This window comes from Anas platyrhynchos, chromosome 12 (assembly GCF_047663525.1).
Source record: "Anas platyrhynchos isolate ZD024472 breed Pekin duck chromosome 12, IASCAAS_PekinDuck_T2T, whole genome shotgun sequence".
Lineage (NCBI taxonomy): Eukaryota > Metazoa > Chordata > Aves > Anseriformes > Anatidae > Anas > Anas platyrhynchos.
In genome coordinates, this window is record NC_092598.1 from 11,800,857 (window position 1) to 11,813,166 (window position 12,310).

Sequence of the window (12,310 nt, forward strand, 5' to 3'; positions counted from 1 at the left end):
CACAAGAAGGAGGTGGGTCTGTTAGTGGTTCCAGAGGAGGACCACAAAGATGACCAGAGAGCTCTTCTATGAGGAAAGGCTGAGAGAGGTGGGGATGTTCAGCCTGGAAAAGGCTCTGGGGAGAGCTCATTGCAGCCTTTCAATACTTCAAAAGGACTCATAAAAAAAAGATGGAAAGCAACTTTTTGCTTGGGCAGAAATTGATAGGATAAGGGTGAATGGTTTTAAACTAAGACAGGAGATTTTGCTTAGAGGTTAGGAGGAAATTCTTCACTCAGAGGGTGGTGAGGCAGTGGCACAGGCTGGCCAGAGAAGCTATGGATGCCCCATCCCTGGAGGTGTTCAAGACCAGGTTGGATGAGGCCCTGGGCAACCTGATCTAGTGGGTGGCATCCCTGCCTATGGCAGGGGAGATGAAAGTGGATGGTCTTTAAGGTCCCTTCCACCCCAAACCATTCTAGGATCCTATAACAAGCAATTCCTTGAGCCAAAAGATGTTTCTCTGGAATACGCATGATACTGAGACAACCTGCCAAACAGCCAACATAAGAAAAGGTTTTTTGGCTAGCATAAAGCTGCTTTGTGCAAGCAACCCACAAAAATGCTTATGAGCCCAGCAGAAGAGCTAAGAACAGACCTGTTCTTTGACAGCAAGTAACTCATGCTGAAATTCCAGCACTTCAATCTGTTCAGCTTCTCAAGTGCAGGAATGGAGAACTCACTAGGTAGTCAGAAGGAAGAGGAACACAGCAACAGCAGCAGAATTCATGCATACCCCTACTTGATATTTTTCAGTTTGAAGAATCCCAGGAGCAAAGAACATCTCCCTTGAACGCTTGGAAAGCACCCAGCACTTAGGAGGCATTCCTACATGCAAAATAAGGGTGAGTCAAAAGGAGGAAGAAAGCAATTAGTGTGTGGCTGTAGCTGGACTAGGCAGCATACTTTATACAGAGGAAGGGTTTCTTTCCTCAGAAAGCCTTTCTCCAAGAGACATGAAAACACTCCTCATCTCAAATGCTAGTTCTGACTCTTCCCTGAAAAGAAGGATGTGACACTTCCTCTTTATTTATTTCTTAATCTCTGGAATGGTACCAAGTCAGGATGGTGAAACAATCCCAGCCACTCCTCTTCCAGGTGCTGGTGAAGCCTACACACAAGGCAAATGAGATTTACCCCACCTGAAAGTGGGGAGACAAAGGTGGAAAAACAGGGGCCTAGAACCTGTTTATTGTGCCAACAGTGCACCCACACAGCGGTCTCTCCTTAAAACGTGCTTTAGTGTAGGTGCTGAGGTACACCGAAGCCCAAACTTCAGGTGAGTCAAAACCAGACATTACCTGAATTGTTTTGTAGGCCATGACTGTCAGCAAAGTGGTAGTTCCCTGGTCAGTGAGGTAACAATCCTGCTGTCACGTGGCAGAAATTCCTGGCACTGGTGTTTTATTACGTGAATCACCCAGGAGCAAGCAACCCAGCTGAGCCACAGGTTAAACAAGGGATGTTTCTCTCATTCAGAGATGAGTGTGATTCAAGGGTTTACTGCATCCTGCAATCTCTTCTATTCTTTCATAAATACCAACCACAACTACCTGGTAGGAATCCTGCCCAGCTCTCCTGGAGCCCACTCTTTCAGCACACATGCAGTTAAGCCTAAAATAATCAAGTTAATTTACTAAATTAGAGATGAATAACACACCTCATCACACTGACGGCATTTCAGAGACTTTCACAGTTTCTTGTGCAAAGCTTTGAGCTGCCGTTCGTTTTGTCTGAGGTGGGCTCTGACTTCACAAGAGATTTGAATAGTGGAAAGAACTGGTAACCCGTATCAATTTCCATCTGAAACTTCACATTGTCCCAGTTGTGATGGGGCTAAGAAGCCTGGTATTCTTAGGCACTAACAAATTGCATCTGTTTAAAAAAGAAAAAAATTACCGATGGTACAAAATTATTGGATTCCAACTCCATGGTCTAACAATAAATATTTTGGAACTACACCATAATGAATCTTGGAAGTGGAAGCGGCTCTGGTTTTATTTGTGGGTATTGTACAGCTCTGTGGCACTGCTTCAGAAATAGCCCTGACTGGCTCCCGAAAGAATCCCAATTCCCCAAGCAGAGGTCAGCAAACACAAATAATGCAAGGCTGAAAAGAAGTAGGTAGAATCAAGAAAAAAAATCTTAGGAGCTCATTAAAAACGGCCACAAGTATCCTGAGGCTGGAAGAGTCCATGGCACATCACTCTGAAAGACAGAGCAGCTGTAAAACCCAGTGTACATTGAAGAGAAGGTGAGTGAACAGAACAAAAGGAGAGTCAGTAATCCAGTAACATATCATCTTCACAGTCCATTTATGAGTAAACACTGACAGAGCTACAGAGAGAGGAAGATAGACTTTTTTTTAAAGTAGACCAAAGTATCAGATTGTGAGCTCCCTTCCAATTTCAGTATCACGTTCAACTGGTACGTTAGCTGTAGGAGAGGTCAAACTCACTCCTTTTCTGTGAGTTACCATCAGGGAGGGGATCATGCAGATGAGCAATGTATGCAGGAATACTCAAGGACAGAAAATAAAGATCAGAGATGAAGACTTGACTTGAGCTTCATTTGAGAAGGAAAAGGCATAACATCAGCCTTCCCAGGCTGAAACCACCGTTTGGATCTGCCCAGAATAACCTCCACTTGCCAGCACAAGCACTGTCACCTCCAAAACGACCCCAAATCCTGCAACATACAGTGGCTGTAACCAACTGCATCTGAAGCTAAGGTGTCCCACCAAATCAGTTTTCCAACTTTAGACTTCTTCTCTTGACAGCTGCCTCGTTCCCTAAGTCAGCTGCTATTCAACACATTTCACATAAGCCACATCAGTGGCAAATGCTGCATCTGGGCTGGGAGCAGGACAAAGCATTTCTGCTAATAATTCTCCGATTATTTAATTCTGGTTACACCCAATTGAATAAGTAAGATTTTTGTTCCGTTTGCCCTGCTGATTAGTGAAGCTCTCTTCCAAACACACTGCTCAGTGTTGCTGACACTTTTTATCCGACCTATTAGAGAAGTTAAACATGTTTCCATGACTAAATGGACTTCCGAGTGTTTGACTGCCAGTCTAAGCAACTGACCACTTTTTCCTGGCATGAACAAAGTCTAGAAAACGTAGAGACAGGCACCAGAGATACCACAAACACCTAACAGAAAGGCATCCAAAACAGGGCAAGCCATAGGAAGGCTACAACTCCCACGGTGGAAACTCATCTTGCATTTCAGGCCATCGTAACAGAAAGCCAGCTTCAAACAGCAGCCTGAATTCCTGTGTTCTCCTCTAAGACAGCAGGAACAGTGTAAAAGTAAGACCCAAATCAGAACGCGCTCTGCTGCCAAGTAGTTGCTTCTCTTAAGTGGTATTCCGTCATCCTCATACACTGATTTTTTTGTCTTAGGCTTTGATCAGAAAAGGGACAGCAACAATTCTTACGAAAGGAGTATTAATTTGCTAACACAAATCTTCACAAAATTCCAAAAAAACGACAAGTCCACAACATTTAAGAACTATATTTTAGTTACATGGAAAATGTATTACATAAAAACCCACCAAGTTTTGACATATGTACCTATGAAATAAGAATACTTCTTGAAACAGTGTGGGGGGGAAACAAACAAACAAAAAAAACCAAAGTTAGGCAGAGCACCAGAAGAGCACCACACACTGAGTTCACAGATCCTTGTGGTGGAATTGTCAACATACAAAGAACAAAAGTCTCCAAGTGGAAAGAAGAACCCATACAACAAGAAGGAAGATCTATCTCTGGCACTGCAACTATAGCATGCAAACTGAGATCTCGCCTTACACCACAAGTACACTGTAAAGCCCACTGCAAGAGAAGCAATTAGGAAAATTAATTTGGCAGTAGTCACTATAATGTTGTTAACACAAACCTACTTTACAGAGCCAGTAACAGAGCTGAAGAAACAGTCAAGCTTCACAGAAGATGATAAATTCTTCACTGGTTCATCACCTGATAGCTTCATAAATGGTGGCAAAAAAACTCCCCTCTATTAAAGTTAAGCAACTTGTACAATTTAATTATTAAACAGAGAATTGCCTAGATGCATAATCCTAGAAACATTTGAACACCCAGCTCCCATTATCCTATAATTTGATTTATTAGGTGTAAACATACACTGGAAAATCGCAGCATAATGTTTTACACATATTCTAAAGATACCCAGTTTATTTTGTTAGAATTTACTTTTGCCATCTCTCTACATTTTTTACAACAGATATTCAGAAACAGCAGAGGGCGAGAGGGAAGGGAAAAAGAGGAGAACTTTTCCTCAAACTCTTCTTCTTTACTGCACAAAATTTCGCGACTGTAGCTGGACACACACAAAAAATCAATAGAAGTTATCACAGCATGAAATATAAAAAGTATCTGAGATTTCAGACCTAAACACACACATCACAAGTGATTAAGTCACGTATCACCATCACTACTTCCACTTCGTCTCCTTACTTCCTAAGCTGTTTTAATGAGGAATTGGTATTCTACCATTGCAATGGTAAAGCCCATGACACCCCTATGAAGCACCGTGTTTCAGTTGCTACTCCATCGTTGTTGTTTTTTAATGCAATGGCAAGTTATCAACTGCAAATGGGAGATTTTGATCTCACGACTTGCTTTACATCTGAGATGCTGCTCTCAAGATTACCCCCTTCCACAAGAATTTAGCAGAGTGACATAAACTGAGAGGCGATATGAGATCTCATCAATCGATGCAAAACCTCCAAAGAGAACTGAAGTGTCTCCACACGTCAGAGCACCAAGGGTTTAGCAGAATACTGCTCGGCCTGTCAGTAGCTGAGCAAGCAAGACGTGCTTGGACAAGACTGTTTGCAAATGTGAACAAGGTGAGAAGTGTTTACTGAATCTGGTTGGGGCTATTTATTTATGTGTTGGTTTGTTTAAACGAGCGTCTGAAGAACAGTGTCAATTTAAACAAGCAGAGATACCTGCAAACAGAACCACCCCCTCTCCTGGTGCCAAGTTTGGATTCTTGGAAACGAGGGAGGAAAATAAAAAAAAAAGAGGAGGAAATCAATTATTTACAAGCTTATCAGATATAAAGAAGGGAACACTCGGTGTGTGCAGACACCAGAAACCCTCGCTTGCTACAGGACATTCCTCAGCCCTCGTTACAGCCACGTTTTGTTAGGAGGTGGTCACGGCGCTGCCAGCTGAGGGATGAACAAAGACAACCATGCCATCAGAGGCCCTGACGTCAGGGCACGACGTGGACAGAGCTCTATCAGCATCTGGAAACCATTAGAGCACGCCAGCGCGAGGCTTCTCAGACAGCAATCACACTCACCATACGCTGGGGAGGAATGGAAAGTTGGCAGGGAGAAACGTAAGCAAGGAAGATGGGCAGATCACTCCTTACTCGTGTAAAGGCTGCTCAACAACCCAAACATGTGACCTTTATTTTTCTTTCTCAGTCGGGGTGAAGCTAAGCTATTTTTAAGGCTGGGACATGGCACACTTGTGTAAGAAAGCTAAAGAAAGATTTTAAATAAACTGTTATGGCCCAAGCTAGATTAGCTCTCGTGCCTCTCTCCTCCAAGTACTCTTTCCTCCTTCTCTAAAGAAAAATGCCCGAGATGGAAGCGAGCACTGGCCAGCATCTCTGGCGGTGTAATGCAGCTCAAGGGGGGCTGGAAGAGAAATCCTGACACTCGCTGCTGCCCACATCCTCCCTCCCTCCCTCTTCTGCCCCCTTTCTGGCCTCCTCTCCCCCGTTTATAGGAAGCACTGCTCCAAGGAACTGATCAAGCCAAAAACCAACCAAGCAAAAAAGATGGTTCACCCGATCCAACTCATTGCCTTAGTGCTGGCAGGAAGAAAAGGGGAAGTTAACGAAGAAATCATGGCACCAGGAAAAGCTAGGGCAGGTCTTTCAGCAGCCTTCCTGAGGCCAGCTCACGGAAGAGCCCCAGTGAGATGAGTGAGACTCATCACAGAGCTCCAGCACACCAAGGCACCCGCAACCGAGCTGCTGTCCCAAACCAGACATGGCCAGGAGAGAGCTGTCAGCAGCAAAATGCCACTCTGAGGACCAGAGGAAAGGCTGCAGGACAGCGGACTTTGCCCAGGCACCTGTGCACGCTCAGAATCTGCCTCCAGGAGCTAAAACAGGTCATGAAAAAGAAACATCAGTCGGGAACAAGCACGGCCGCCCAGGAGACAACTCACCTTGCCCCTGTTAAAGAGGCTAACAAAGCCAAATTGCCCTTCTGAGTCACAAAAGCCTCCAAGTCACGGGCTGGCTGCCCTACCCTGATGAGTCTTACAGGCACCGCTCCTGTTTACCAAGGGGGGAACATCCGACTGGGGAAGGTGCGCTGACGAACCAGCGGCGCACAAACACGCTGCACACAGAGGGAGCGTGAAAGTCCAGCACCTTCAAATATAGCTGAGGTTGAGCCACCGTGATAAAAGCAGGAGTTATTTGTGGCAGCTCAGGAACACAAGGGGCACGGCCGTTTCTGCAGGACTGTTCAAAGAATGCTGGAAGGGAGCCACTTGTGGAGCCACCGAGAGGGCTGGAGCAGAAGGGACCGCGGGACCCTCCTCCTCCTCCATCCTCCTTCCCAGAGCACAGCAAACTCCCATCCAGCAGCCCGGGGTCTGGCCAGGGAAGCCGTGGAGATGGAGATGGCACAGCCCCTCCAGATGCACCACGTCCCAGCATCACTGAACCATTTGCACAGGGAAAATTCTCTTGTGCCCAGCTGGCGCTCAGCTTGCTGCACCTTGTAACCACTGCCTCTCGTCCTGTTGATCCCATCAAGCAACAAACACAAGGGCTCAAAAAATTAAATCCCCAGCAAGCCTTAAGAGAAAACCATCCAACAAGAGGTTGAATTGAACTACAGGAGGGCTACAATCCTTCTCTTCCCCAGCTCAGCCCAACTCCTGACTGTCTCTCCTTTAACCTGTGTCTGAGAGCAGAGCCCTGAGGAGCAGTCCTTATGGAAGGGAAAAAAAAACAGCAATTTCTGGCACTGATGTCAGCAGGTTAAATCATTCTAATTATTTTGCCGTGGCCAGTTTTCAACCAGCTATCTCCTTGAACCAGCTCCCCACAAAACTGGGTAACAGATTGCGAGCACGAGGGAAGGCACGGAAACGAGGCGAGTGGCAGGGCAGAGCCCAGGGTTTTCCCCTGTATCGTGGTAAAGCCTGGTGGAACCACTCCCTGCCTGCTCACTGCAGACAAGGAGGCGAGAAGAGGGCTGCAACTGCTGGTAGGGAGCGTAAGCTGAACTCAGCTCTACTCTCCAAGGATAAGAAGCACCTCCCCAAACGGTATCACAACCAACAGGCCGACCTACTGGGAGATCTGATTTTTTTACACGAAGGACAGGACCAGTTTATCAATGGTAGTCTGGCAGCTTCCCCTCTCCCAGGGAAAGGAAACAGTAAATAAAGGCGATGCCGCATCAGTAAAGGCTAAAACCAACAGGATGAGAAATGACTGCTGTTCAGCTAAAGGTGAGTCTCAACCATCTTTAACTGGAAAGGCAGTGGCTGTATCTCAGCATGAGCAGGGGAAAACACAAAGCTAAGAAGAGCTGATGAATCTTAAAAGTTTAAGTGCACCAAACGGACTTTTCGCATGCTGCTAATTTGCTTTGAAAGACCAGCCAGGAAAGCAAGCTAGATTTTAGCAGTGCCGAGGCAGAAAAGTCCAGAGATGGTAAAGGGCAAGTTGTTGTAAACATCTCCATTTGCTTCATTAACAAAACCACCTTTACGGAGCAGGTGCCTTAAACTTAAAGGGCAAGGGAGAAAGACAACACAAAAGCAGCTTTTTTTTTTTGCCAGCTGTGGCTGCAGAGCCATGGCAGGTTGAAGCAACCGGTGTCTGCGCTGCCGCAGTCCCTCCCTCTTCCCTCGTGCTGGGACTGGGGTTTGCAAAAGCGAGCAGGTAAGGGATCTGCCTGAAAAGCAGCAGGGCTGGGGGGGCTTTTATTTTGCAGCAAGGATGCAGTGAGGTGGGGAGGAAACAAAGGAAGGAACCACAGCACACTTCACTTAGATCACCTTCACCCCATGAAAACAACCGATGGGAGAAGTTTCTCAGCTTGCTCTGCACCTCAGCGACTCCACCTATGCAGAACTGCCCAGGTCTGATGTCAGTTCAGGAGCCCTTGCTGTACCACAACGTGCCCTACAGAGGCAACATCTCATCAGGAAAAAATAAAAACAAAGTCATCTGCTGAGCTTCAGGGTCCTTACACCGCCAGTAAATGTCACTTCTATCCTGTTTCTTACCTGCAACTTCAGTTTCTGCTGTGCATTAACAACTGTCAGCACCTGAGCAGGGCACACAGCATTAGGCTAACAGATTTATTAGCACTGAAAGACAGCTTCGAGCTACCGAGCAAAAGCCCTCGAGCAAAATCAATTGTAACTCCTGAAAGCACACTTTCTGAAACTCATTCGACCAAAGTATTTGAGTAAGTCTTGTTCAGCAACCAGATTGCTCAGATTTTAAACCAAATGTGAAGAGCTTTCACAAGCTCCAGCAGCAGAGACACAATGGGTATAACATCACATAACCTTCCCCTCACTGCTCCAAGCAGCACAAAAAAACAAGGTACCAAGCAGAGACTTTACACCTGAAAAGCCCATTCTGAAAATGAGCTCAGGAAGATCCTTCTTGCTCTCCCCTCACTCAGAGGCTTCCAGTGAAGTTCCTAGGGACAGGCCTCACCACTTATGCCACTTGGAAACTTCCTTTCATTCCCTCCAACCCCTTCTTTAGATTTCTGGCCTTTAATTCCTTTAAACTGAAGCCACCACGGTGTAATAAACACTGGAGAGCTTCCTAAGAACAGAGACGTTGCTGACGGTTTGGCATCAGAACACACGGGGCCCCAATGGGCTGCCTTCAAACTGTTAAAATGAGACACACAAGAGCAAGCTTTAAGGGACAGGCAGCAGCTATAAGGTCACAATTACAAATCCCCAAAACCACAACAATAAATATCGGAGCACTCTCCACCAGGAAAAGAAAAGCAAGGCACCAGAGCGGCCAAGACATAAGTGAAGCTCTCCAATGGCTCACCACAGCACTGCCTTCAGACCGTAGCTATCAACATCTCGTGTTCATGTTGCTATAACATTAATACACACAGTTCCATATCGTCCAGACTGTTTCTGAAGTAATTGGGATTACAGACAACAAAAAAAAGACAAAACTGATCTTAGGAAGCATGCAGCAAATTCCATCATCTCCCCATAACGTTGACCTGGAACGCAACAAGGACTAAGTGCTGCTCAGTGACCTTTCATAAAGTGACTTCCTCTGAAATCTGCCTTGATGCACACCGGAGATAATTTTAATTTTAGCAGCTACATGAACTAATCAAGTGCATGGTTTCAGAAACAGATGAGCAGTTCAACACCAAGTCAGAGAACTGAAAGAACAGAGAAGGGCTTTTCCCAGCATTCATGAAGCATCCAGCCCAGAATTCACATACACACAGCTAACCTTCCACAGTTGGTAATTATTGCAATTATTGCACCAAACGCAGCACCACTGAAGATCCTTTGCAAGTCCCCTTACAAGCAGGTCACTTCTCAATTCAACAGTGACAGCAACAGTACGAAATTAGGACTGATTTGGCTTCTAGTGGGAATGTTTGCTGCCCTGCCCTAAGACCTGTAAACAGGCCACAGTTCAAATGTTATTCTTGCAGGATTGTGTTAATTAATTACACTCAGAACCTTCTCCTGGTCTGCTTTACCTTCTGGGTGGCTGTAGCTGTGATATTCAGCCTTTAGCAATGGAAAAAAACAAGACATGCACACAAAGCACGTTGATGCCTTTACGGTAATTAAGAACTGATCTACACTACCAGCAGAAGCCCAAATCCCGTCAGAAATACCCCTTTGCTGCATTCCCACATTCCCCCAAATCCTGAATAGGCTTTTAAAGAAACTCCACAAGAGACATCCTGATCCAGCCAAATTTTGGGTGAAATAATGCCCAATACAGTGACCACGAGACTGGGTGAGATCCAGAACTCGCTGCCAGGTCAGGTCACTGAGGTACCGCTTAGTAAGGTACAGCTGCTTCTAATGTAGGACTTGCTGCTTTTGCAGTTCTTCCACTCAAAATAGCATAGACTGATATGGCAAACAGAGTCTCAACAACAGACTACAGCGTTAAATATTACTGTAAAATATATATTTATATATTTGGTCAGGAAAAACATTCTTTTATTCGGCATTCTGGATCCAGCACAGTCTCCCAAGCCTCCACAGTTGTGATCTGTCACAATGGAATCTATCCTGAGAAAACAACTCGAGTCCAACCTCAGGACCTCCACCAGAAATGATGTCAGTTTCACAGATTCCAGCTTACATGCACACACCCCTCACTCCCTCCCCAAGACCTTTTCCTTCACCATGTATACAGGATGTTTAAAAACAGCCTCAGACGTTCTCCTTCCAGCACTCTCGCAGCACTATTCCTGCTCTTCCCCATGCAAACATCTCTCCGACAGCCCAACATTAATTTTCAGGTCCCTCCCTTATTCTGCACTCCAATTTTGAGTCATCAGGAGCTGTGATCCAAACATGAACCCTGCACTCATTAGTTAGATCCCGATTTCCAAATTTTTCTTCCCATGAGGCAGCCTAATGAAAACAGCTGCGTGTCATCACCCGATCGGGAGTTTGGGCAGAGCATTTCTCCGTGATCAGTGGTGCTTACCCCTTCCCATCAACACACGTGCTAAATTTGAAGCCCACCCACATTTCAACAGAAACATCCCCAAGAAAGATTGTTTGTTCCCCTACTAAAGAAGAGAACTAGAAAAAGTGCATTTTTTCTGTCTATTATGAATTCCATCTAGGGCTAGGTCCCCCGGCCATCTCTGTGATAGCTCAGCGCTTCTTTTTACTGCCAGGTGTCTGAGTGACCAGACCTAGCTAGCAAGAAGAGAGTGTTATAAATCAAGCTGTGCCAGGCACCCAGAATCTCTTCCATTTGCATAACTGCCCACATCCAGCTGCGCATTAAGAAGCTGTGCAAGTGCCTCTGCCTCCAGAGCGATCTGACCGTGCGTTCGCCCATTAGCCCCAGGTAAGAGCTGCCTGACCTCCAACCCTTCGGGAAGGGAAGGCCTGAGCACAGCAGGGCTGTGAAACCCGCGCCACCGCCCAGCAGGCCGGGCTGAGGTACTCACCCATCTCTACCTTTGCTGACGATCTTCACCTCAAAGTAATAAATGCCACAAGCTGCGGGTATGGGGTGCGTGGCCCTGACTGAGGCAGCATCTTTGTGGTTTTTACCGTGACCTGGGAAAGAACAAAGATCTCAGTCCCTGCGGGCTTTGAACCCTCTCACGTTTTGTTGTAGAGCCCTGCTGGCTGATCCTGGCCGGGATCTCTTTCCCCCCACATCCAAAGCGTGCTGCCCAGAGGCTCAGGATGTGCGATCCCGCACTGCCCCCACCTCCAGCGCTGCACCTTCCCCTTTGTTCCCCCCCCCCACCCCCGATGGGGCTGAACGAGGCGCTGCGCGACCCCCGCACGCCCCCACCCGCAGTGCCCCGACACCGAACGGCTCCGTTACACAACAGGGGCCCCGCCGCCACCATTTCCCAACCCGGCACCCAAGGCTACGCCCGGCTCTGTACGGGCAGGGCAGGAACAACAGCCTCCAGCAGCGAGCCCCGGCCCCTACGGGCACCAACCCGAGGGCCCCCAGCCCCGGGGACCCCCCGAGCCCCCAGCCGGGCCCTGTGTGGGGGCCGGGCCGGCCGCAGGGCGCTGCGCAGCGTTACATAAGGCGCCCCCCGGGGGCTGCAGCCCGGCCCCAGCCCCTGCCGTGGGGCTGGGGGGGGGGGGGAGGGCGCTGAGGGGCCCGGGGGGGCCCTGCCCGGCCCTGCCCTGCCCGGGGGCCGCGCTCCGGGCCCACCGCGGCGCCCCCGGCCCAGCCCCGGCACCTTTGTAGTGGACGCGGAGGTTGCCCTGCGAGAGGCCGATGTAGTTGTACTTGTCCTTGGGGCTCCAGGAGCGCGGCAGCGGCGTCTCCTCCTGGTTGACGGCGGGGTAGAGGCGGCGGAGGCGCCGGCTCAGCTCCTGCTCCTCGGCCGGGCCCGGCCCCGGCCCCGCCGCCGCCGCCGCGTCCCCCCCGTGCAGGCTCCCCGCGCCCGCCTCCGCCATCTTGGATCCGCTTTGTGTCAGCGGGCGGGGAGCGAGGCCCGGCTCCCGCCGCCGGCCAATGG

At 48.1% G+C, this 12,310-nt stretch overlaps 1 protein-coding gene across 2 annotated transcripts in view; it reads right to left on the reverse strand.

Moving 5' to 3' along the window:
* Positions 1-12,292, reverse strand: part of RANBP10 (RAN binding protein 10) — a 77,173-nt gene extending 64,881 nt beyond the window's left edge. The window contains exons 1-2 of one of the 2 annotated variants that reach the window (XM_038185647.2): positions 12,029-12,292; positions 11,267-11,378 (exon numbers count right to left, since the gene is read on the reverse strand). In XM_038185647.2, the coding sequence (XP_038041575.1) occupies positions 11,267-11,378; positions 12,029-12,248 (332 nt within the window). In that variant the 5' untranslated portion in view covers positions 12,249-12,292. The remainder of the gene's footprint in view (positions 1-11,266; positions 11,379-12,028) is intronic. The other variant, XM_038185646.2, reaches the window with a different exon arrangement.
* Between the last annotated feature and the right edge of the window lie 18 nt (positions 12,293-12,310).